Source organism: Labeo rohita, chromosome 10 (assembly GCF_022985175.1).
Source record: "Labeo rohita strain BAU-BD-2019 chromosome 10, IGBB_LRoh.1.0, whole genome shotgun sequence".
In the NCBI taxonomy this organism is placed as follows: domain Eukaryota; kingdom Metazoa; phylum Chordata; class Actinopteri; order Cypriniformes; family Cyprinidae; genus Labeo; species Labeo rohita.
The window spans coordinates 16,945,679-16,972,537 of NC_066878.1; the positions used below are offsets into that span (position 1 = coordinate 16,945,679).

Sequence of the window (26,859 nt, forward strand, 5' to 3'; positions counted from 1 at the left end):
CGTCCTGAGGATCTATAGAATGACCTACTTAACGGATTCTATTTAAATAAATCCTTCACAAGAGGAACGATGTAAAGTGTATAAAAGAAATAGTCTTAAATATATTACTATAAACACCACTCTGAACTATTAATATAATAATAGCTTGTTTATAAGTGACTGAAACACAAATGTAAATGTACAGCGTTGATGAAAAACATACTGGAAAATTGCAATCCCATCTGTACATTTGCCAGTTCTTAAACCATAAACACATGTATTGAAAAACCAAAATATTTCATTTTAAATATGAATGAAGTATTGTCTTAGAATCCATTCTGACAAAACAAACAAAAATGCTACCCTGGAAAACTGCTTTACACTCTAAATGCTGTAAATTATGCTTTAATATCACACTGGAAATTATATTTGTTATTTGGCATTGTTCCTTGCACAGTGTAGCATTACCTACACCATAGTTCACCTGCAAAGGTTTTTTTTTTTTCTAAGATCTAGCTAAAGCAAGCAAAAGTACATTTTAGTGTAGCATACAAAACTGTACATTGAAAAATAGTTATGGCACTTTGAAAATCGATATGACAGCAAATGCTTATGAAGGTGCAATACCAAATACAAGTCATATCTCTGAAGATAAATATAATAACAGGACTTTGTTGACAATCTTCGAATGACAGCACACGATGGAGCCACAGCTGATAATCCTGCACCTGATACATCTGATATGGATTGGTGCAAACAGGGCTGTCAAGTTAGCGTACTTGATCCGACCATGACCATGTTTTGCAGTGCAGTGCAAGAATGCAAGTTTTTATCCTAGTAAACTGCTGGGTCATTGTCCACTGCCCAGAGGTCAGTAGGTCATGATAAGCTACAGTGTCCTGTTCGAAGTGTTGTGGGTTACAGTCAGAGTAACCCATCTTGCTCAAAGACAGAGGGCAGCAGGGAGAAGTCAAAAGGGGCAAATTTGACTCCCGTTCCACTGTAGAATTTGTTCTGAAATTCCACCCTGCAAAAAGAAAAATAAATGATCAACAGAAAGTAGAGGAAAAGACAAAATGTTTTATTAATTTACATTATAAAATATTTTAAAATATTTATTCGAATTTTAAATATAAATTAAAATATTAACTTTAAATTAGGGCTGCGTACAGTTGAAGTCAAATCTGCAAAATGTTCATTAGTTTACCAAAATAAGAGAGATCATACAAAATGCATGTTATTTTTTTTTTAGTACTGACCTGAACAAGACATTTCTCATAGAAGACGTTTACATGTAGTCCACAACAGAAAATAATAGTTGAACTTATAAAAATGACCCTGTTCAAAAGTTTACATACACTCAAATCTTAATACTGTGTTGTTACCTGAATGATCCACAGCTGTGTTTTTTGTTTGTTTAGTGATAGTTGATCACGAGTCCCTTGTGCCTGCTGTTCTTCAGAAAAATCCTTCATGTCCCACAAATTCGTTTTTTCAGCATTTTTGTGTGTTTGAACCCTTTCCAACAATGACTGTATGATTTTGAGATCCATTTTTTCATACTGAGGACAACTGAGGGAGTCGTATGCAACTATTACAGAAGTTTCAAACATTTACTGATGCTTCAGAGGGAAAAACGATACATTAAGAGCTACGGGTGTACCGCCCTTCAAAAGCTACAGAAGATACTTGCATGTTTCCCAGAAGACAAAATAAGTTAAATTTACCCTGATCTTCAAATCTTCAGTTTTCACCCCCCGGCTCTTAATGCAAAACACAAGCTGTGTGGATCATTCAGGTAACAACACAGTATTAAAAATCAAGTGCATGTAACTTTTGAACAAGGTAATTTTTATAAATTCAACTACTATTTTGTCTTGTGGACTATAAGTAAACATCTTTATGTGAAATATCTTATTCACGTCAGTGCTAAATAAAACGTAACATGCATTTTTGTATGATCCCTCTTATTTTGCAGATTCTGCAGGGTGTATGTAAACCTTTGACTTCAACTGTAAAAAATTATATGCCTCAAAAAATATAATCACGTTATTAATTATGATTATTGTCATTTTAATTTTTTTTTTTTTTTTAAAATTTCATCAGAATTACAGCACTTTCTCAAGAGAACAGAAAGGTAGTAAGAACTTTGTTAAAATAGTAACATCAGTGGTTTAGCCTTAATTTTATGATGCCACAGGAATACTTTCTGAGTGTAAGAAAACAAAAATAATGACTTTATTTTATGGTACTGTCATGAGCGTGCTTTGAAGACTGACAGAAGAGCAAAGAAATTGTTCAATAAAGTCGTTTTTGTTTTTTTACACTCAAGAAGTATTCTTGTAGCTTCATAAAATTCAGGCTAAACCATTGATGTCACATGGACTGTTTTAACAATGTTCTAACATGAAATTTCAATGTTCAATTTTTAAAGATAAACAAAGGTCTTACGGGTTTGAAATGCCATGAGGGTGAGTTATTAAAGGGGTCCTATTATGCTCTTTTTCAAAGTCTTGTTTTTTGGGATGTACTAAAACATGCTCTCATGCTTGGTGGTTCGAAAAACGCATTATTTTTCACATAATTTACACTATTACAATACTTTTCTCCCAGCCTGCGAGATCGCAGATACATGATATTATCGTGCTAATTTATTTCATTATTTTACATGCGTTTTATTGCCCAAAACCAGCTCCAGCATAAGGCTAAAAGCAGTCTGACATTATCAAAGAACATCACTGATCAGCCTACCCTATTCTAGTGCAAGTTTATGCATTTTAAAAAACACTCGCGTTATAAGTGAAGCTATCTACACTGTATGATGAATAAATGTCTTACCACACACTGCACACGTCTGCGGCGCGTTACGGCTACGACACTGCAACCGGATTAGACCGTGGCTTCTGCATGTTTTTCGACCCCCTGTCACCCCCCTGACCCCCTCTAATCAATGCTTGTGTTTATACCCACTGCACTGCGGCTTGTTGAAGCAGTTCTCCACGCTGCATCGCTAAAATTTGGCTAATTCCCCACCTCGTCCCTACCCACCCCCGAACAATTAGAATTTCCATAGGCGGGATTTAATTTAATGATATTCTAATGGACCGCGTTGTGACATCATTGCATGCAAAAACAAATGTTGTAGTCCAAAGGAGCCATTCGTTGTAGTTCTTCGAAAGAGATTTTTTAAAAACTAAATATCTCCCTTTGGAGTGGACTTTGAGATTTGTAACTTTGTAGATCCTTTTTATGCCCAGTGATACACACCACACACTGACTAAAATTCAAAAAGTACGAAGGCATTATAGCACCCCTTTAATGAGCGAATTTTCATTTTTGGGTGAACTATCACTTTAAGAGAAAAGCGCTGATTGGGGGATTTTAAGCTACTGACATCTGGCAACCGCAGCCATGAATGCTTGAGGAGGCTTGTTACCAATGCATAATTTTCTCAGAATAAATACTGATGATTATGCTTAAAAAACAGAGATCAGAAACTGTGATCAAAATATGATTAATTGTGCAGCCCTAACTAAAATATTTCATATGAAAATATTAAAAAGTATTCTGAATAGAAAAATATGTAAAGTCTACTCCTGAAGACTTACCAGTGAAGACGCAGCGCATGGAGGAAAGCGGACAGACCCTCCATGACCAGGAGAATGGAGACAGTGAGCAGAGCAAAGACGCTGAACACAGGCACAAGCAAAAGCACGCCCAGTCTGGAGCTCATCCTGAGACCCAGACGCATCACCATCGCCCACAGTACCTCTGACAGCTCTGAGATACACACGCACAACATATGCATAAATAGTTTAGAAAACAGATTCATATGCCTATGATGCAATGACATATGTGGGTATTTTGATGTGTTATGTATTGTATGCATAGCCACACACTCACGGGCGTGGGCGAGACTCAGGGCCCAGAGACGCAAGTAGGAAGCCGTGTTGGAAATGCAGCCCAAACAGTACTCAATGGTATGAATTGCTTGATGTAGGAAGACGTCTCCGAAATCAAACTGCCAGTGAACAAACATGCTGTTAGTGACTTTCATACAGAATCAGCCATTGTGTTTTAACAGTGATTTAATGTGAGAGAGGTTAACTTTAACCTCCTGAGGCCCTCCTGAGTCGCTTAGTCCCTCCTCTTCATCGTGGACTACAGACGGTGACAGATCTTCTTCACTTACACGCCGGACTCTCTCGTAACCCTACACACAAAGTAAATTGATGTAGCATCTTTGCCTCTAACCAGTTCATCATACATCAATACATCAGTATACAGCTGAAGTCAAAAGTTTACATACACCTGGCAGAATCTGTTAATTATTAATTAATGTTAATTATTTGACCAAAATAAGAGGGATCATATTAAAAAGCATGTTATTTTTTATTTAGTTCTGACCTGAATAAGATATTTCAAATAAAAGACATTTACATAGTTCACAAGAGAAAATAATAGTTGAATTTATAAAAATGACCCGGTTCAAAAGTTAACATACACTTGATTCACAATACTGTGTTGTTACCTGGATGATCCACAGCTGTTTTTTTTATTTAGTGATAGTTGTTCACGAGTCCCTTGTTTGTCTTGAACAGTTAAATTGCCTGCTGTTCTTCAGAAAAGTCCTTCAGGTCCCACAAATTCTGTTTTTTCAGCATTTTTGTGTATTTGAACCCTTTCCAACAACCACTGTATGATTTTGATGCATCTTTGCACACTGAGGACAACTGAGGGACTCATATGCAACTATTACAGAAGGTTCAAACACTCACTGATGCTTCAGAAGGAAACACAATGTATTAAGAGCCGGGGGTGAAAACTTTTAAACAGAATGAAGATGTGTACATTTCTCTTATTTTGCATAAATATCATATTTATTTTCATTAGTACTGCCCTTCACAATCTACAGAAGACTCTTACATGTTTCCCTTGAAGACAAAAAAAGTGAAATTTAACCTGATCTTCAAGTTCCAAAAGTTTTCACCCCCCACCTCCTAATGCATTGTGTTTCCATTAATCTACCATGTGATCTCTTATGACATCAGATACAAACACATACATACACAAGAACACAGACACACCCTGTGGACCCCCAGACTCTTCCCGCCATGATGCAGCCAGTACAGGTACAGAGGTTTCCCGAATAACAGCACTGGAACTGACAGCAGAGCCACCACCACTAGAAACACCTGCAGTCCCATCTGTTACAAGAGGATTAACACAAATGCAGACATCAGGCAGATTGAAGGAAGTGCTCACACTCGTGTGCACTGATCCACACACATGCACACACACACACACACACACACACACACCTGGCCAGGGTAAAGGGGTGTAGTGGCGTTCTCCTGCATTAGGAACATGTTGATAAAGTGGATGAGAATGCTCGGAGCCAGCTGTGAGTCTCGCACAGAGAACGCCAGCCATTTGTAAAAGATCATGAAGACCAAATACCCAAAGAGACAAAGCAGAAAGAGCAGCTCAGGAAGAAAGAGAAGATAGATCTTAAACTTCTGTCGGAAGTGCCTGTAAATACACAGAGAGGAAAAGAGTAAAGACAGAATTTAGTGAGTATAAGAGCAAAGAAAGCTGAACAAATAGAGTATTTGAGTAATGACTGATCTGATGTTATATGTGCTTCTGATTGTTTTTTATGTGTAAATCACACAAAAAATATGAAAGTAGCTTTACATTTTCTTGTGCAAATTTATATTGTGCAAGAAAAGTATAAACATGAATACATAAGCGTTTCCAAAATTAAAATTGCATTTTAATAATCACTGAACTGAACGTAAGTACTGAATCCAAAGCAAATTATTAAAAAAAAATTATGAAAAGATTTTATTTTAACACTATATGCACTTTTATAACACTATATTACTTTATTACTGTTAATCACGATGATTTATGACCATATTTTTTAAAAGCAGAACAAAACATTAACATGTAAATTCAGTAAATGTTAAAAAGTATTACATTAAACCTTTAATTTATAAACAAATAAGTAAATGATAATTTTATTTATAACATTTTATTTACAAATAAACAATAAATACATTTGGAAATAAAAATATTTGTAAATTATCTTTAAACAAATGTATAAATATACACAAATCAATATTACTTTGACAGAATACACTACCAGTCTAATGTTTTTGAACAGTAAGATTTTTAATGTTTTTTAAAGAAGTCTCTTCTGCTCAGCAAGCCTGCATTTATTTGATCCAAAGTACAGCAAAAACAATAAAATTTTGTAATATTTTTTACTATTTAAAGTAACTGTTTTCTATTTGAGAATATTTTAAAATCTAATTTATTCCTGTGATTTCAAAGCTGATTTTTTGGCATCATTACTCCAGTCACATGATCCTTCAGAATTCTTTCTAATATTCTGATTTGCTGCTAAAAACATAAAATAAAATAAATGGTAACTGAAATAAAATTGTAAAATGTTTTTTAAAAAGTTAAAAATTGTATTTTATTTTGTTCCAGCTGTATCTCATTTAATTTAGTTTAATATGATGTTCTAAAATAACAAAATAAAACTAACTCAAACTAAAATAAAAAATGAATAAAAACTATATAGACATATTAAAAATAATAAAAATGACAAAAACAATTTAAAATAAATTTCAAATTAATAGAAGATATAAATACAATTTTTTTTTGAAATATCAATAAAAATACACAACAAATTCACTAACATTTAAAATAAAAAAAAAAAAAAAAAAAACGTAAAATATATAGATATGAACTAAATGTAAAATATCAGTAAAAACTATACTATAAAATAAACATTTTAATTATAAAATCAGTTATACTGAAATAACACTGCTTCATGGTCCTCAAACCCCAGTTTGAAAACCCCTTTGCTAAATGGCTTAATTGTGTTAATTAATAACAGAACCTTTACCGTTACACACACACCAACACATAAATTAACTGATGCTCACTCACAAGTGGTTGAAGACACTGAGCACCACCCCGAAGCTCATGTGAATGACTCCAATGATAACAGACATCTTCATCTTGTAGGAGTTGAGAAAAGTCAGGCGATTCACGGCCATGTTCCAAATCTACAGGTCAATCAAACACGACAAATTAGAGCTCTGCAAACAATATCAGTGAATTACTCAGCAGTAATGTATTATTTCAGGATGTGGCTTCCACCCACAGAAGTGTGCTTCATAAATCATCAGAAAGTGTGTACTCACTGGATCAATGCCCAGTGGATACGGTCCAGAGAAAACACCGGAAACATTGGGATCCAAGGTGAGTAAAGCATTCGTTTGTAGAGTGTCATTTCTGTGTCACAGTGACAGGAGGAAAATGATAGCATGCAATGATTTGTATGATTATTGTGGATGCTTAAAGGAGAAGTCCACTTCCAAAACTAAGATTTACAGATAATGTACTCACCCCCTTGCCATCCAAGATGTTCATGTCTTTCTTTCTTCAGTCGTAAAGAAATTATGTTTTTTGAGGAAAACATTTCAGCATTTTTCTACATATAATGGACTGATATGGTGCCCCGATTTTGAACCTCCAAAATACAGTTTAAATGCAGCTTAAAATGAGCCCAAATGCGGTTGTAAACGATTCCAGCCGAGAAAGAAGGGTCTTATCTAGCAAAACGGTTGGTTATTTTCATAAAAATAATACAATTTATATGCTTTTTAATGTCAAACGCTCATCTTGTCTTACTCTGCCTGAACTGTTTTTGTTCCGGTTCGTGACAGTTAGAGTATGTTGAAAAACTCCCATCTCATGTTCTCCCTCAACTTCAAAATCGTCCTATATCGCTGTTTTACCTTTTTTGTTAAGGGTGTTTGATCTTTGCATGTTCACTTTGCAAAGACTGGGTCGCTACTTCTGTCGTGATGTAGGATGATTTTGAAATGATTTTTGAAGTTAAGGGATAAAATACGATTGCAGTTTTTCGACATACCCTAACTGTCTTGAGTCAGAATACACAGAGTTCAGGGAGAGCAAGACAAGACAAGACGAGTGTTTGAGATTAAAATGTATTTAAATAAGTTTTTTTTAAATGAAAATAACCGATCGTTTTGCTAGATAAGACCCTTCTTCCTCGGCTGGGATTGTTTACAACCGCATTTGTGATCGTTTGAAACCACATTTAAACTGCATTTAGAAAGTTCAGAATCTGGGCACCATATCAGTCCATTATATGGAGAAAAATGCTGACATGTTTTCCTCAAAAAACATAATTTTTTTACGACTGAAGAAAGACAGACATGAACATCTTGGATGACAAGGGGGTGAGTACATTATATGTGAATATTTGTTTTGGAAGTGGGCTTCTCCTTTAAGTAAAATAAAGGAAATATAGCTGCAAGCTGAAATTACGGGCCCAAGCACTATGACAGAAAAGCAATGTTTTTAGCGCCAAACTTCCTGCTGCCAGTTGGCGCTATAATTATCAGTACTTGAGCCCTTAAAAATGTGTTTTGTGTCTTACGTCCACTCGTGCTCGGTGAACATGGCCTTGACGCTCCAGGCCGAGCCGAAGATGTTGAGGGATTTGGAGAAACAGTCATTATAAATGAGTCCAGTGTATATGGAGAATAATCCCATCATCAGTATGATGTACCGTCCATCAAAAAAGGTTGTCCAGATCTGAATAGAGACAAACATTTAATCAGAAAAAACAAATGACATTTTTATATTAGTATTATCACAACAGCTCAATGGATGTTAGCATGGGTGCTAACCACTAGCACCATGGCTAATTGCAATTAGTTAATTCAATTTAGTTACAACCTCATTTCCTGGTCGTCTCCGCCTGTGGTCTTTCTCAGTCAACACCATCCACAAAGCAAAGAGCGTCATGACTGAACCATGACCAAGATCTCCAAACATCACCGCAAACAGGAAGGGAAAGGTGATAATGGTATAAGGAGCTGTGAAGGAATGAAAGAAAACTATGTTCAATGCTTTGAAAGGTAGAAAGGACATTGTTAAAATAGTCCATGTGACATCAGTGGCTCCACCTTAATTTTATGATTTAATTAGATAACTTCACTACCTTTCTGGGCCTTGAACAGTTGTGTTGTTGTCTATGCAGGGTCAGAAAGCTCTCATTGCACCAAAATATCTTAATTTGTGTTCTGAAGATGAACGAAGGTCTTATGGGTTTGGAACCATATGAGGGTGAGTAATTAATGACAGAATTGACATTTTTGGGTGAAATAACCCTTAAAGCAGTACAAACGTTTTCAACATTGAAAAATAATAATAAACATTTTAAGCAGCAAATCAGCATATGAGAATGATTTCTGAAGGATCATCTGACATAATAATGCTGAAAATTCAGCTTTGATCACAGGAATAAATTACATGAACACATATTCAAATAGGAACAGCTTTCAAATTGTAATAATATTTCACAATATTTGCTTTTACTGTATTTTTTTTAAATAGTAGTGTATGGTTAATGACCACTTTTATGGAGCCTGACAGCCACTAGTCATTACTTTCATTGCAGTGAAAAGAGCAGCATTAACATTGTTCAAAATATCTTTTTTTGTGCTCAAATTGGGTGAACTACTACTTTAATTACCAGCATAGGCCTTGTAGTTTCTCAAGTAAGGTTGTAAATAATAATTGGTGTTCTCCACTCACCCGGGCTGGCCTCCCTGTAGTCGCCCACTCCATACGCTTCCACTATACTCTGGAAGCCTGAGGTAAACTTGTTGCTCCTCAACAGTGTCGGTGGGGTATCACTGCTTGGGATACGGTTTACGAAGGAAGGGACGGTGGCATCACCTTTTCTCTATTAAGAAAATTAAACCCAAAAATGAAAATTTGCTTTTCCACTTGTCCTCAGGCCATTTCTTCATTGGAACATATTTGGATAAATTTTGCATTGCTCACCAATGGATCCTGTGCAGTGAATAGGTGTCGTCAGAATAAGAGTCTGCTGATAAAAACATCACAATAATCCACAAGTAATGGACCACTCCAGTCCATTAATTAACATCTTGTGAAGTGAAAAGTTGTGTGTTTGCAAAAAAAAAACAAATACATGATTAAGATGTTTTAACTTTAACCATCACTTCTGGTCATAATAATCCATAATAATGCTTCCTCCAATGAAACAGTTCATCACCTGTTGTCTTCTCACATCAAAATCTACATGCATATCTGTTTGAAACCACTTTGGACAGTTTTTTGTGCTTGATCTGTTCATATTTCTCTTCTGATTCAAACGGGAGGAACTTTTCAAGTAAGAAATCAATATTATCGATAGAGGACTTGCATTTTAGCTGGAATCAAAGAAAGTTAATAGATGTTAACTGTAGGGCTGTGATGGTGGCAGATTTTTTACATATAATATATATATACAGTGGGTACAGAAAGTATTCAGACCCCCTTAAATTTTTCACTCTTTGTTATATTGCAGCCATTTGCTAAAATCATTAAAGTTCTTTTTTTTTTTTCCTCAATGTACACACAGCACCCCATATTGACAGAAAAACACAGAATTGTTGACATTTTTGCAGATTTATTAAAAAAGAAAAACTGAAATATCACATGGTCCTAAGTATTCAGACCCTTTGCTGTGACACTCATATATTTAACTCCGGTGCTGTCCATTTCTTCTAATCATCCTTGACATGGTTCTACACCTTCATTTGAGTCCAGCTGTGTTTGATTATACTGACTGGTCTTGAATAGGAAAGCCACACACCTGTCTATATAAGACCTTACAGCTCACAGTGCATGTCAGAGCAAATGAGAATCATGAGGTCAAAGGAACTGCCTGAAGAGCTCAGAGACAGAATTGTGGCAAGGCACAGATCTGGCCAAGGTTACAAAAAAAATTTCTGCTGCACTTAAGGTTCCTAAGAGCACAGTGGTCTCCATAATCCTTAAATGGAAGACGTTTGGGACGACCAGAACCCTTCCTAGAGCTGGCCGCCCGGCCAAACTGAGCTATCGGAAGAGAAGAGCCTTGGTGAGAGAGGTAAAGAAGAACCCAAAGATCACTGTGGCTGAGCTCCTGAGATGCAGTCGGGAGATGGGAGAAAGTTGTAGAAAGTCAACCATCACTGCAGCCCTCCACCAGTCGGGGCTTTATGCCAGAGTGTCCCGACGGAAGCCTCTCCTCAGTGCAAGACACATGAAAGCCCACATGGAGTTTGCTAAAAAACACCTGAAGGACTCCAAGATGGTGAGAAATAAGATTCTCTGGTTCGATGAGACCAAGATAGAACTTTCTGGCCTTAATTCTAAGCGGTATGTGTGGAGAAAACCAGGCACTGCTCATCACCTGTCCAATACAGTCCCAACAGTGAAGCATGGTGGTGGCAGCATCATGCTGTGGGGGTGTTTTTCAGCTGCAGGGACAGGACGACTTGTTGCAATCGGGGGAAAGATGAATGCGGCCAAGTACAGGGACATCCTGGACGAAAACCTTCTCCAGAGTGCTCAGGACCTCAGACTGGGGTGAAGGTTTACCTTCCAACAAGACAATGACCCTAAGCACACAGCTAAAATAACGAAGGAGTGGCTTCACAACAACTCCGTGACTGTTCTTGAATGGCCCAGCCAGAGCCTTGACTTAAACCCAATTGAGCATCTCTGGAGAGACCTAAAAATGGCTGTCCACCAATGTTTACCATCCAACCTGACAGAACTGGAGAGGATCTGCAAGGAGGAATGGCAGAGGATCCCCAAATCCAGGTGTGAAAAACTTGTTGCATCTTTCGCAAAAAGACTCTTGGCTGTATTAGATCAAAAGGGTGCTTCTACTAAATACTGAGCAAAGGGTCTGAATACTTAGGACCATGTGATATTTCAGTTTTTCTTTTTTAATAAATCTGCAAAAATGTCAACATTCTGTGTTTTTCTGTCAATATGGGGTGCTGTGTGTACATTAATGAGGAAAAAAAATGAACTTAAATGATTTAAGCAAATGGCTGCAATATAACAAAGAGTGAAAAATTTAAGGGGGTCTGAATACTTTCCGTACCCACTGTATATATATATATATTATACAGTTAATTAAGAAAGTAGCCAAAACAAGAACGGTAAATATTCCTTGCCCAACCCTTGTCCGACGGCTCATCAAAATTACTGGCCCGAGTCCTTTCTCTCTCTTTCCCATTAAACTGTTGCATCCATTAAAATAGCTTAGTTTTGTTTTTAATAGGAACATGGTTATTTTTCTTTCCGTTTATTTATAAAGTTAATTAAGAAATATGTTTGGAACATTTTTTGTTAGTTAAATTAAGGTTTTTGCTTCTTAAAGTAACGACCAAGCGGCCAGAGGCAGGCAGTGAGTTGATCACAGCCTATGTTTGATCAATTTTGCCTTCTCAAATAATCACGACTTGCCTAAAATAAAATCCTCAAGCATATCACATTGTTATTTTAAACATTTAACTTAGACAAATGCACGTTATTATGCGCATACAATCGTTTGTTGGAGAATGGTAGCTAAACGCATTTTGCAGGACATGGAGGCGCCAGCGCAATCACTTGCAAAAAAATTAAAAAAGCCGTAATCTTTGCTCATAAAGGTAAGCGTAATATATCATCCAGAACTGTAAAGAGTCTAATTTTATTTGTGGGCACTCACAATATCAACAAAATGTAGTGCTTTTATAAAAATAAAGGAAACAAACAAGATGCGCTTTCTGATGTCTCGGTGTTAAACAGAGCGCTGCACAAAAATGAAACGAAACTCAAATACTTGACTTACAGTCAGGATAAATATATCTATAGAAAGCTTTAAAATTATTACTTTACTACTTTAAAACCAAAAAATTCAAATCGAAAACAAAAACTCTATCATTATAAAATCCGTAGAGATGCATTTCTCTCTAAAGGCGCGTCCAATGAGCAGATGGCGAGTCAGGATCGTTGTCTTTGCAACACTGGTTCAGAAAACACTAGTTAATTAATAATTCATTCAAGTATGTCCTTATTTCGACCCCAACACATTCATGGTAATTACTTTTCCTGGAGCTTTGCAAGCTTTAGCCTATTGTGTGCGTATGAACGTCTATCTCTTCCAGCAGCTGCGAAGGCACTTGCGCTCGCTGCTGCTGCCAGCGGGGACACTATACACGGCCACGGCAGAATAATTGTTGCAGAAACACTGTATTGCTTATTATAGATTGTGTGACATCACGTGCAGTACTGCTGGTGGCAATCGACCACCGCGGTGGCGCGGTTGTCATTGCGACCGTCACAGCCCTAGTTAATTGGTATACTGGAGTGGTGTGGATTACTTGTGGATTATTGTGATATTTTTATCAGCTGTTTGGACTCTCATTCTGACGGCACCCATTCACTTCAGAGGATCCACTGGTGAGCAAGTGGTGTAAAGCTAAATTCCTCCAAATCTGTTCTGATGAAGAAACAAACTCATCTACATCTTTGATGTCCTGAGGGTGAATACATTTCCTGCAAAATTTCATTTTTAGGTGAACTGCCCTTTTTAAAGATGTTATCTCAGGTTTGATAGTTATCTCCAAGTCACATTAAAACTTCTTAAGATTCTTCTTAAGATTAGTTCACTTTCAGAAGAAAAATTTACATATAATTTACTCAACCCCTTGTCATCCAAGATGTTCATGTCTTTCTTTCCTCAGGCATAAAGAAATTATGTTTTTTTGAGGAACACAAATCAGGATTTTTCTCCATATAGTGGACTTCTATGGTGCCTACTTCCAAAATGTAGTTTAAATGCAGCTTCAAATGGCTCTAAACCCAGCCGAGGAAGAAGGATCTTATAAAGCGAAACGATTGGTTATTTTCTTTAAAAAAAATGTACAATTTATATACTTTTTTTTTAACCTGAAATGCTCGTCTTGTCTAGCTCTGTGTGTATTCCGGTTGAATATAGTTAGAGTATGTTGAAAAACCTCCATCTCGTTTTCTCCTCCAACTTCAAAATCATCCTACATCGCTGCAGAAGTACCGACCCAGTGTTTACAAAGTGAACATGCAAAGAAGTCCACTATATGGAGAAAAATCCTGAACTGTTTTCCTCAAGAAATTTCTTTACGACTGAAGAAAGAAAGACATGAACATCTTGGATGACAAGGGGGTGAGTAAATTATCTGTAAATTTTTGTTCTGGAAGTGAACTAATCCTTTAATTGCTTCTCATACGCCAATAGGTTGGATAAAAATCAGACTAGCATGATATGAGAATAATTTTACTCACTGAGCCCTCCTCCAACGCCCGTCTCAGATTCGCCAGGTCGCTGACGGGACACCACACTTCAGCGATGAGACACTTGTTGGTGACGTCAAAGCTGCAGAGGTTAAGGATGTGATAGATGGCTTTCATCTTCTTCACTTGCAGCACCCACGAGTGCGCTGACTCAGACGCCTTATGCAAGACCTGCTTCAAATAATCCTCAGTGCGGTGCAAAACCTAATGTGCAAACATCACTTCATTAACACTTTAATTATGATAGAGCAGGATCACATAATTATGCCAATCCTCCAGTGAATGCGATAGCATCAGCATTATTTTGTAGAGGACAATCCAATAACAGTGACAAATAATCAAACCCCCTAAGGAGACGCTGAAGGCACTCGGGAAGGCAGAAGACGTACGTTTTGTAAGTCTTGGATGCGTGTCCTCAAGCTGTCCATCACATCGGCCCTTTCCTCATCTGTTTCAGGGTGAGGGTAGAGATGACAGTGGTAACTGTGAAAATCATAGAGCAAATTCCAGTGAGATGGAGACAGACTTATGCAAAATACTTTCTTTTTTTCAATAACGGTCAATGGGAATATACTTCAAAAGGATCTCTTTGGCCATTCTGTAGCATGTTACTGTTTCCAGTGTTTTGGGAGTTTGTTGTCCAGCTGTGTTTGCCATAAGATCCCTTATGACAGACAGCCAAGTTAAAAACAGGTCAATTTCTAGTTCACTGCTCCAGTTCAATTGGATCAGTGTTCATGATGCAGAAAAGATCTTGGACATATTTTTTAAAAATCTAAAAACAGATATGCCAAGTCCTTAGAACCTGGTTTGATATCGTTTAGAAAAACATTTATTGTTTTTAAATTAAATTAAATTAAACAATTTAAAAAAAACATTTAAAAAGACAAAACAATAAATCTAAAAATGTCAAATAAAGAGTGTTTTTTTTTTTAAAACAAATATTATTTATTTATTTTAGTGAATTTTGTAAAAAAAAAAAAAAAAAAACAAAAAAAAAAAACATTTATATCAAATATTAAATCTATAAAGAAAATACTTTATCAACTATGTCATTTTGAATTTTTTAATAAGTTCAGCCATTTCTGAGCATCAATATATTTTAGATATTTAGATTTTTATTTATTTTTTTATTTTTTACAAATATTATTATTAATTTATTTTAAAATAATTACAATTTTAATTTTAGGGGGACTGATATGATATTTTACAACCTGAACTAGCCTTGCCATACAAATTATCTGATATTTTAAGAGACTTTTGAACTGTTTTCCTTTGCTTGCTCCACATGACATGATTAAGCAGAACGTTTTTCAAATATAAACAAACAAATCACATTTAGTATTTTTTTCTAAGAAATAATAATTAAAGATCATGCAAAGCTACAGGGATTTTTTCTTCATTATAATACCAGGACAGTTGAATCACCATAAAATTTCAGGCTCACTCAAAATTTCAGACTTTAATTTAGAAACTTGAAGTGCTCATGTTATTCAAATGGCTCTAAAGCAGAGGTCTCAAACTCCATTCCTGGAAGGCCGCAGAGTTTAGCTCCAATCAGCTCCAACTCACACCTGATTGGAGTTTCTAGTAATCCTAAAGACCCTGATTAGCTGGATCAGGTGTGTTTGATTAGGGTTGGAGCTGTGGCCCTCCAGGAATTGAGCTTGAGACCACTGCTCTAAAGGATCACAGCCGAGGAAGAAGGGTCTAGTGAAACAAACAGTTATTTTCGAAACAAATTGACAATTTATTTACTTTTTAACCTCAAACACTCATCTTGTCTCGTCTCTGCGATGCGCATGCATAGTCTGTCTAATCCGGTTATACTGTGTAATCTGTGTAATACAGTTAGGGTATGTCGAAAAACTCCCATCTCATTTTCTTCTTCAACATCAAAATCGTCCTACATCGCTGTTTTACCTTTTTTTAAAGGCTTTTGATCTTCTTGGCATGTTTGCTTTGTAAACACTGGGTCAGTACTTCTGCAGCAATGTGGGACGATTTTACAGTTGGGAAAGAAAATGATATGGGAGTTTTTCAACATACCCTAACTGTATTGACCATATTTAACCGAAAAAAAAAAAAGAGTTCACGCAGACTTGATGAGCGTTTGAGGTTAAAAAGTATATAAATGTTTCGAAAATGACCGATCGTTTTACTAGATAAGACCCTTCTTCCTCAGCTGGGATCGTTTAAAGCAGGGGTGCCCAACCTTGTTCCTGGAGATCAACCTTCCTGCAGAGTTTAGTTCCAACACTGATCAAACACACCTGTAATTATCAAGTGCTCCTTCAGATCCTAATTAGTTGGTTCAGGTGTGTTTGATCAGGGTTGGAGCTGAACTATGCAGGAAGGTCCATCTTTTGGAACAGGGTTGAACATACCTGGTTTAGAGCCATTTGAAGCTGCATTTAAACTGCATTTTGGAAGTTCAGACTTGGGGGCACCAATAAAGTCCACTATATGGAGAAAAAAATTTGGGAATGTTTTCCTCAAGAAACATAATTTCTTATCAACTGAAGAAAGAAAGACATGAACATCTTGGATGACAAGATGAATTTTTGTTCTGGAAGTGGACTTTTCCTTTAAGAAAACAAAACTATCTGCATCAGTATTGGCATGAGCAGATATCATTTTGAATAATCGGCTATTGTTATCGGTGCATTTCTAATAAAAAAAACAGACCCAAAAATTGGCAAAAGGTGCAGTTTGATGTACGTGTAAAAAGACCAACAATTAACAAACAGTGCAGAAAATATGCGCAAACATGAATGTGTGTGAACGGCCCCTAAAAACGTGAAATAAAAAGAAGGCTATCACTCACCAGTCGCAAATTTTTTGAACCTTTTGCCCAATCTGGTCGCCCCAAAAGGAGATGAGGAAAACTACATTCTTACTGATCTCCCCCTAGAGCACATAAACACACGACAGAGTCTCTGTAAACAAACGCTTCATCACTCTGAATACATTAGCACGCTCTAGCTGTGGCAGACGGGCATGATCTAAAACTGTGAAACAAACACAGAGGCGTGTTCACACCATGCAGCATATTTTGTTAAACCAAACTATTTGACTATAACTACAGCCATCGAAAAGCACTTTGTTTTGAATCTCAGAATCCTCATTTACACACAAATTTGCATACCGTGTCAAGATCGGCCAGGCTCTCGTCCACCTCTGCGTAGCTGAGGATGGTGTAACCTTTACAGACCCGCCAGAGCATGCGCTCGAACGCCTCCACCTTCACCCGCTGAATCAACCCTGAGATAAACCTGAAACGCAGCGAGACAAACATCACACACACATAAAACACAATCACAATCGATCGGATTAAAAGATCTCCACTGTGTGTGGAGTGAGAGGGTCTTTGTGACTCACCCGAGTTTGGCGCCCAGTCTCTGCATGCTGGTGCAGCCTGTCACTGATTCAGTCTCCAGAGACGGGAACTCCTCATATTGAGGGCCCAGGGCTTCATGCTAAACACACACATCCATGTTCACATATTCAATTAAGACTTAAATATCTGAGAGCTAGATAGTAATCATCTCCCTAAAACTCCCTTAATATTACTTAACGAATGTGATTGACAAATATACACCACCAGTCAAAAGTTTTTGGACAGTAAGATTTTTAATGTTTTTTTTTTTTTAAAGTCTCTTCTTCTCAGAAAGCCTGCATTTTTTTGATCCAAAGTACAGCAAAAACAGTAAAAAATTTTTTTTAATATTTTTACTATTTAAAATAACTGTTTTCTATTTGAATATATTTTAAAATATAATTTATTCCTTTGATCAAATCTAAATTTTCAGCATCATTACTCCAGTTTTTAGTGTCACATGAACCTTCAGAAATCATTCTAATATGCTGATTTGCTGTTCAAGAAACATTTATTATTATTATTATTATTATTATTTAAAACAGTTGAGTACATTTTTTTTTTCAGAATTCTTTGATGAAAAGAAATATCCAAAGATCAGCATTATCTGAATATATGTATATATATGAATATATGTATGTATAACTTTAATTTTGACGGGTTGCTGTGAAGACCTTTAGGGTCTTCATTATATGATGATAGTTTTCTGCAAAAGAAACGGTAAAATGCTCATGAAGTGACTCTCAGAGCAGTTCTAGAGATTATGTTCATGTGTTCATGTTCTCATATATTGAGGCGGCAGAGGCTGAAAACACAGCAAGTGTCACACATATGGGTGTAGTAAACAATATTTTACTACACTACATTACTATTTTACACTACATTGTTATTAAAAAAAATAAAGTTCTACATTTTAGCAATTTTTGTTCAGCTTTTTAAAAATAAAATTAAACTGTATTTAAATTCATATATCAAATACATAAGATATTAAAAAGATTAAGATGCTGTATAAAATGTCATTTTCAATTACTTACTAAAATAATCTCAGCATTTTTTTACATTTCATTTGCTGTTATTACAATTTAAATATTTATTGGATATCTAGCATGCTGCTTTATAGTTAATGGAACCTTCACTGGTCATTCGTAACATTTTTACATATTAACAATTCCTTTGCAAATCTGACAAAAGATAGGATTCAAGAAAATTGGGCTTGTTGTTCCATCAGAAACATCATGTTTGTTCAAAATACTCTCACAATAAAAGTAGGTTAAGGCCTAGTCCACAAGTACACAGGTATTTTTATAAAGAGTTCTTCCTCCTTCATTTAAAAAAAAATAAAATAAAAAATTGTCCACATTAAAACGCAAAAACACGCTATGAAGTGGTATCAAGAACATGCCAAACCAACAGGTGGTTATATAACCCTAACTGTTAAGCCATGTTGGCCAAATCTGGCAAATTTGGAAACAGTGCGCACTCTGACGTCATGAGCCATAGTCTCTAGATTTTCTGAAAATCTTCACCCTGGCAGGAATTTTTGAAAAGGCTCGGTTTAAAGGAAAAGTCCACTTCCAGAACAACAATTTACAGATAATGTACCCCCTTGTCATCCAAGATGTTCATGTCTTTCTTTCTTCAGTCGAAATTGTGATTTTTCTCCATATAATGGACTGATATGGTGCCCCGAGTTTGAACTTCCAAAATACAGTTTAAATGTGGCTTCAAACGATCCCAAATGCAATTGTAAACAATCCCAGCCGAGAAAGAAGGGTCTTATCTAGCAAAACAATCAGTTATTAAAAATCATTTCAAAACCATCCTACATTGCTGCAGATGTACCGACCCAGTCTTTGCAACATGAACATGCAAAGAAGATCAAACACCCAAACACGAAAAAGGAAGTTGAAGGAGTTTTTCGAAATACCCTACTGTCATGAACCGGAAAAAAACAGCTTTCAGGCAGAGCAAGACAAGATGAGCGTTTGACATTAAAAAGTATATAAACTGTATTAATTTTATAAAAATAACCAATCGTTTCACTAGATAAGACCCTTCTTCCTTGGCTGGGAACCGCATTAGGGATCATTTGAAGCTGTATTTAAACTCTATTTTGGAAGTTCTAACTCGGGGCACCATAGAAGTCCACTATATGGAGAAAAATCCTGAAATGTTTTTCTCAAAAAACAATTTGTTTACGACTGAAGAAAGAAAGACACAAACATCTTGGAAGGGTGCGAGTACATTATCTGTTCATTTTTGTTCTGGAAGTGAACTTCTTCTTTAAGTGACCTGTCACTGTGTTTGTGTATGGATGACACTGCATTAAAAAAGCTGTGGTTTTGAAAATACCTGTGTTTGTGTTGACAGGGCATACGTCTCTACACATCACATAGGCTAAATTAACACTGTTGAATGAAGACTCACCCTGGAGCGGCTGCGCATGAATGTGCGTGTGATTCTCAGCATGTGTGTGTACTCCGTCAGTTCCAGCAGGTTCCGCTGGAGCTTCTCTTTATTTTTGGCCACCTCGCTGAGCTCCACCTCCAGCCTCTGCAGTTGCTCCTGACAACAGCCAACGACCTTCCATCAGTGATGTTAAAACACACCACACTTACACATTCAATATTTATAAATGCCTTCAAAACGAGACACACGCCAGTCAATAAAACTCAGCACCCAAAACAATACTTAACACATTAAAAAGCCATGAGTTATCATGAGTGTACTATTATAAAGCACACAGCAGAAAGCCACACATGATGAATCTGCCATGCATAATCAATTGCCCCATTCACAGAAAGCTTTCTCTCCCACATTGTACACAATCAATCACTCTAGGCAACTTGACACGGTCAATTACCAGTGCTGGGTCTTGACGCTGAGAACCGGAGCTCTCATACACAATCAATTACCACAAACCACTGAGCACATGGCCATTAAGCCAAAAATATACACACTGTAATTGAATAAAACTGCATGAGAGAGAATTTTCTTCACGTTTAGGGGTATATAACCTTCAATACCCTTTACGCACAAACATCTGTTATATGATGTAATACTTGCTTTGATTTTTCAAGCAGTGTTACATTAGAGAAACTAATGACAGAGAAACATTTACAATAAAAATGTGTGAAATGTTGGTTAAATTTTCATTTACTGTTGCTATGTAAATAATTTATACAACATTTCACATGTAAAAAATGTCAACTGTCATTAGTGTAGCGAAGTATCCACCTTATTTTTTCTCTTAAGTGTTCAGTTATTTTTAGCTGTACAAAACAGCTCATTTTGCTGCTTGATATTGCAAAACGGTGTCTTACCATATTATTTTAATGTATTTTCTTAATTATAAATGCACCAGTTTGTAAAGCGAACAGTTTTACCATTTATTGCGCATTGTTATTCTTCTTGTTTCTTCTCTACAGTGGCTAATGAACCGGAAGTCTCGCACACTGACAGAAACTGGCTTACTCCGTGTTGACAAATAAGGTGGATAAAGCGTAACTCGACCAGAAGTGACTTTCGAGCCAAATTAAATTTGTGAAAACTATGTGGAGAAATGTTTCTCATATGTGGAACTGCACAGTCTAATCAGATTCAATGATCTATGCTAAGCTATGCTAAAAGTGCTACCGCCAGACCCGGAGATCAGCTGAATGGATTCGAAAATGGTAAAACTCAACTGTTTAACTCTAGGGCAGTTGGAAAATGAGCCAATTTTTAAAAAAGTGGAGTGTTCCATTAAGTGCAACTCACACTTTCACTTGCACCAAAACAAAGATTCAGTATTCCTCAAAATGAATAAAAATGAACTTGTAATAATTAAATGTTAAATAACACAAATATCCTTTATGTATTTAATCCCATTTAATCCCAACAATTTAGTAAAAGCGTGGTCAAAATTTTCAGCGCTGTGCTCATTGTCTTCTGTCTTCCTGTTTGTACTTGAACCACTTGTTTTAAAACCTTCCCGGTCTACTGACATTTGTTAAGTCATCTGCTTCAAATACTACAATGCACATGACAACTTTTGTTAACTCTACAATAAGTAAATCCACTTCATTAGGTAATTACTCTTCAACAGTGATGCTATATTAAGTTCAATTATGGTTTTTAAGGAAAACATTTCAGGATTTTTTTTTTCATATAATGGACTTCAATTGTGCACCCGATTTTGAACTTTCAAAATGTAGTTTAAATGCAGCTTCAAAAGGCTCTTTTGAACTTTCCTGCAGAAAACCCTGACCAAACACACCTGAACCAGCTAATTAGGATCTGAAGGAGCACTTGATAATTACAGACAGGTGTGTTTGATTAGGGTTGGAACTAAACCCTGCAGGAAAGTCGATCTCCAGGAACAAGGTTAGGCACCCCTGCTCTAAACGATCCCAGCCGAGGAAGAAGTATCTTATCTAGCGAAACAATTGGTCTTTTTTTTTTCGAAAAATTCTAATTTTTATACTTTTTGAGCACAAAAGCTCGTGTAGCACAGGCTCTGGGATGTGTGTTCACGACACTATGTACTATTGAATCACGTCAAAAGGTCACGCAGAACTACAGACCCAGTGTTTACAAAGCGAACACGCAAAGACTACCAAAGTGCAAAAAGTCAAACGCTGTTTACAAACAAAAAGGTATAACAATGTCGGACGATTCTGAAGTTGTAGGAGAAAATAAGATAGAGTTTTTTGTCATTCTTTACCTTTTTGAGCAAGAGTACACAGACAATGAACTTAGACGTGATTCGTAGTAGTGATAGGAAGTTCGGATCATTTTACAGACTCGGACCTCTGAGTCTTGTTCAGCAAAATGAACAAATCTTTTTTCGAGTCATTTTGTTCATTTTAGCAAAATATAATTAAAATGTTATGTGTTACTTCCCTAACACATCTACTGCTTACACAAATGTTGATCACACCACAAACAAGACAAAACTATAATGCTATAAGAAACAGAAAAGATTTATTCATTGTTTACCTGGGTCTTTAGTCTATGATTAGCTCACCTCACTTCTTATCTGACAAGTTTCCGGGTTTGAGTCGTTCGTTCATTACGTGACATCCTCATAAGATGAACAAACAACTCGAAAAAAAATCGAAGACTCGAAACAGGTGAACTAATTCCAGTACAGAACCTAATAGGATGTTGTGCATGCGCGACTGAACGAATCACTCCCCGAGACGACTCGTTCTTCCCGAGTCACATTAAAGATCCGTTCAAAATGAACGAATCTTTCAAGAACGCACATCCCGGAGCCTGTGCTACACAAGGATTTGTGCTTAAAAAGTATACAAATTTTTATTTAAAAGAAAAAATGACAGATCGTTTCGCTAGATAAGACCCTTCTTCCTCGGCTGGGATCGTTTAGAGCCTTTTGAAGCTGCATTTAAACTACATTTTGAAAGTTCAAAATCAGGGGCACAATTGAAGTCCATTATATGAAAAAAAAATCCTGAAAAAATCCTAAATTATTTGTGAATTGTTGTTCTGGAAGTGGACTTCTCCTTTAACAGAACAATAGCGTTTGTCAATTCTGAGTAAAAGAAAAGAAAAAAGAGTGGGATATAAACTCGGAACTGTGAGAAAGAAGTCGTAATTTTTAAATATAAACTCAAATTGACCTTTTTTTTTTAATTCTTTTATTCCATGGCTCCCATAGAATGCTATTTGTAAACTGTCATTTTCTGCCACCAGATAGGCTCCGCCCACAAAAAACATCATCACTGTTTCCAAACACCAAAGTGGTCTATAGAGCTACCACGAAAATGGAAGTTCAAGCATTTGTCTCTCTGATGCATAAGGTTTATCTTGTAGCAATGTATGAAGCACACACACACACAAAGTCATTTTCAAACCAAGCAGCTTTCTGTTGGTCAATGCACTGAATCCATGTGAATCTCTGGAAAAAAAAAAAAAAACGTTTACCCCTCATGCTATATTCCTGTTTGCATGAATCCCTTTTAATTGGGATTTTGCCAGTGAAAATCCACCAAAACACAGTAAATGTAACCGCACCTGTGTTTTGGGTGGTTTCCAATGGGTGGTGCTTTGAGTGCTTGTTAAGCTGTTTCTAGATGGTTGATATAGTGTTCCGGGTGATTATTATATTTAATTTAGCTTAAAGAGAACTCAGATCCAAAACAGTATTTATAGAAAACAGAAAACCCATATTTGGCACACTGACCTTGCCTACTAAAGCAGCCAATATCAGTATATCTCAGCACCTACCATGATCTCTAAGACATTTTTGGGTGCAGGAGCAACAGGAGGGACTTCAGCCTCTGGCACTGCAATACTAGCCTTCCTAATTTCCCTCAGCAGATACCCTATAGGTGATGGAAACAAAGAAAGGGGATTTTAAACATTCATTCAAGAGCACACAGAAACACTCACTGTTTTTAACGGAGCATCACAATGCAATCACATCATAAAAGCTAAATAGTCTGTTCTGTGCCTTATGTTTCTTATGTTAAATCAGCAAAACTGCATTATTATGCTATTTTTGATTCTAACTTTGTGGCTTGTGTAACACACCTTTAAGGGTAAGATGGAAATGCATCACAAAATGAAGAAGTCAATTCAGCATAATAGTTAGCACTATTACAGACAGATTTTAAAATTTAAAGATCCTTAAAGAGGTTGAGGCTTGACCTAAAATTTACACTGTGTTCAATAAAGATCTCTTACCCAAAATCCTCTCCATCTCCTCGCATCTCTTGATCTCACTAACGAAGCGGCGTTGGAAGGAGCTGACGCTGGGGTTGAGCTGAAACAGGTCATTAGATTATGACTTATATTTTTGACACAACATCATATTACAATCTAGAGACAAGACGTCAAGGCTGTGGGCATTACATTAATCAAATGATATTTGGTCATCGTTGAAATTTCAGCATTGCATGATAATCAGGACTGCTTTGCTAATTAATGGAAGTTCATTTCCTCATGTAAAATCGACTGACAGCTTTGTCACTGCAATAAGGAATGGAGCTTACAAGCTATAAAAAGGACAAAAATTAACATAAAATATCATAAAACTGGTTTATATGGCTCATGCACTATCTTTAAAGTCTTCTGAAGTCACACAATAGTTTTGTCTTCTACTCCAGTGGGCTTTAACCAACCAGACCCACTGAGTCAGAGAAGATAGAAGGATAAGAAGGATAAATTCAGATATTAGACAAGATTAGCTAAGATGTTCACTGCATAAAATCTCATATTTTGTAATGTTCCTCAAAGCTATTTTTTACATTTATCTAATATATAAATAAGAAACGTTTTCACCCCAGGCTCTTAATGCATCATTTTTCCTTCTAAAGCATCAGTGAGCGTTTGAACCTTGAACCTCAAAATCATAGTCAAAAAATGTCAACTTTTGACCTCAACCATTGTTATTTTTGTGTGATTTATGTAACATTACTAGCATTCATTGATATTATTATTAGCTTTTAATTTTTTATATTTTCCTATTTTAGTTTAAGTTTTACTAACTTTATGTGCTTTGTCCATTTTTTATTTATATATAATTTTGGTTTATGTTTCTTTCAGTTTAGCTTTAACTTTAGTACTTGAACATATATATATTTTTTTTTATTTCAGTGAGTTGCCAATGCAACATTTCTAATTATTATTTACGTTTTTCAACGTCATTTTATTCTAGCTTTATTTAAGTTAATAATCATTTTTAATAGTTTCAATATCAGCACTGCTTAGGACCTGTGACTGATCTCCTTTTTGGATTCATTTTAAATGCAACAAATATATAAGATGCATGCTTCATAAAGGAACTAGCAAAATATATATAGTCCAAAATAGCTCAAAATTGTTTTGTCAGCTACCCTTACTGATGCCAAACAAACAGTAGGTCACACACACATATGTGACCAACACAGACCTTGCATGTAGTTGCTAATGAGAGTAAAACACCCTCAGGGTGAATAGAAAACACAGGCTTTTAAGCAGACTTGCTCTATTTTTTAGCAAGCAATTGATCCAGCTCAGTGTTAACCAGGACATTAACCTGGCTGACATACATCATCAGCCTCCCTGTGTGACCAGGCCGAAATGTGCACACTTGCACATGCAATTCAACACGCATTTAATTAAATCCGTTTCACACCAATAAGAGACACTTTCCACGCAGCAAACAAACATGGGTTGCCAAGTAATGCCGATAATGTACGGTCAATTTACTCCAATCTGTCTGCTCTGAGAATTCAAGCTGTGGCTCAAAATCCACCTAGGCAGCATTTTTGGGGCATCAGGTGCGCGCAGCATCGCTGATTCGGAACGCGCATGTGATGCCCCAGAATTGCTGTCTAGCTAGGTAGCTCACTAGGATTTGATCCACACCCGTTTGAGTCCAAACTTACATCTCGAAATTCGACCAGTCCCATTTCTCCCAGTTCGCTGATGCAGTCGTACGCCGAACCGGACTGCAGGAACAGCTGCGCCAAGCACATCTCCTCACTTCGAAAGCCCGAGCCCATCTTCTCTCTCCTCTCTCGGCCACCTTGATCACTCAATCCGCCTCTGGCCTTTGCGATTCACTTTAATACAGCACGACCAACCTGCCGCAAACGTGAAGCGTTTAACACAAAAACTCAATCTCAATGCATTTCCATTTGACTTAGTAGACTTGTTCACCCGCATTCAGAATTACTGAAGATTTCATGTCTGATTGAGCCGGGATGAGATTAAACTGTACCGAAAATCATTAACCTATAAATGCTATTTTTAGCAACCTAGTGAATATTCCCAGAATTAACATGCAAATTATGCAAGTACTACAAATTAAACTGCAGATGTTATATTCACAGTGTCTTACCTAGCTGGCTGGACAATAATAATCGATAGGCGTCTGTACCTTTAATTGCCGTCTTGCCATTGAAACGACAGAAATAACGCAAGCGATTAAAGGCTGCTGAAGGGACGTTGCCAAACAAACAACTAAACGCTATTCGGTGTTTAAAAGCTACGTATGCAACGAGGCTTGGTGTTTAAATAAATCGCATAATAAAAAAGATCACTCCCGTAAAGCACAAACCCTGCCGGTGTACAGATTGCGCCCATGGGTTGCCAGATACTTCGTTAGAAAATCCCCCTTCTTTTGCTCAGAAAACTTTAAACTTGTAAAAAGAAATATACGAGTTGAAAAATATAAAAATGGCATACATATATGATTCATATTAGTATACGGTCATATATTTATAATAGACAACCAACCATCGAGCAAAAGTTCTCCTACAAAACACATTCACAACTTAACCATTTACTTTCTGCAA

At 36.5% G+C, this 26,859-nt stretch overlaps 1 protein-coding gene across 4 annotated transcripts; it reads right to left on the reverse strand.

The window, feature by feature from the left end:
- Nucleotides 1-135: 135 nt before the first annotated feature.
- atp6v0a2a (ATPase H+ transporting V0 subunit a2a) lies at nt 136-26,644 on the reverse strand. Of its 4 annotated transcripts, none has more exons than XM_051121630.1 (21): nt 26,442-26,644; nt 25,948-26,145; nt 24,263-24,341; nt 23,804-23,901; nt 20,000-20,137; nt 17,575-17,672; nt 17,342-17,468; nt 17,021-17,103; nt 14,583-14,676; nt 14,185-14,397; nt 9,628-9,778; nt 8,767-8,906; nt 8,465-8,622; nt 7,200-7,290; nt 6,943-7,061; nt 5,301-5,511; nt 5,049-5,186; nt 4,094-4,192; nt 3,883-4,000; nt 3,588-3,759; nt 136-1,006 (listed from the first exon to the last, which is right to left on the reverse strand). In XM_051121630.1, exons 2-21 carry the CDS (start codon nt 26,062-26,064, stop codon nt 904-906), a joined length of 2,547 nt encoding a protein of 848 aa, XP_050977587.1. In that variant the 5' UTR covers nt 26,065-26,145; nt 26,442-26,644; the 3' UTR covers nt 136-903. The 4 variants fall into 4 exon arrangements, with proteins under 4 accessions (XP_050977587.1, XP_050977588.1, XP_050977586.1 ...); XM_051121631.1 differs by having other exon boundaries at nt 5,067-5,186; nt 26,403-26,644; XM_051121629.1 differs by having other exon boundaries at nt 26,403-26,644.
- Nucleotides 26,645-26,859: the final 215 nt, after the last annotated feature.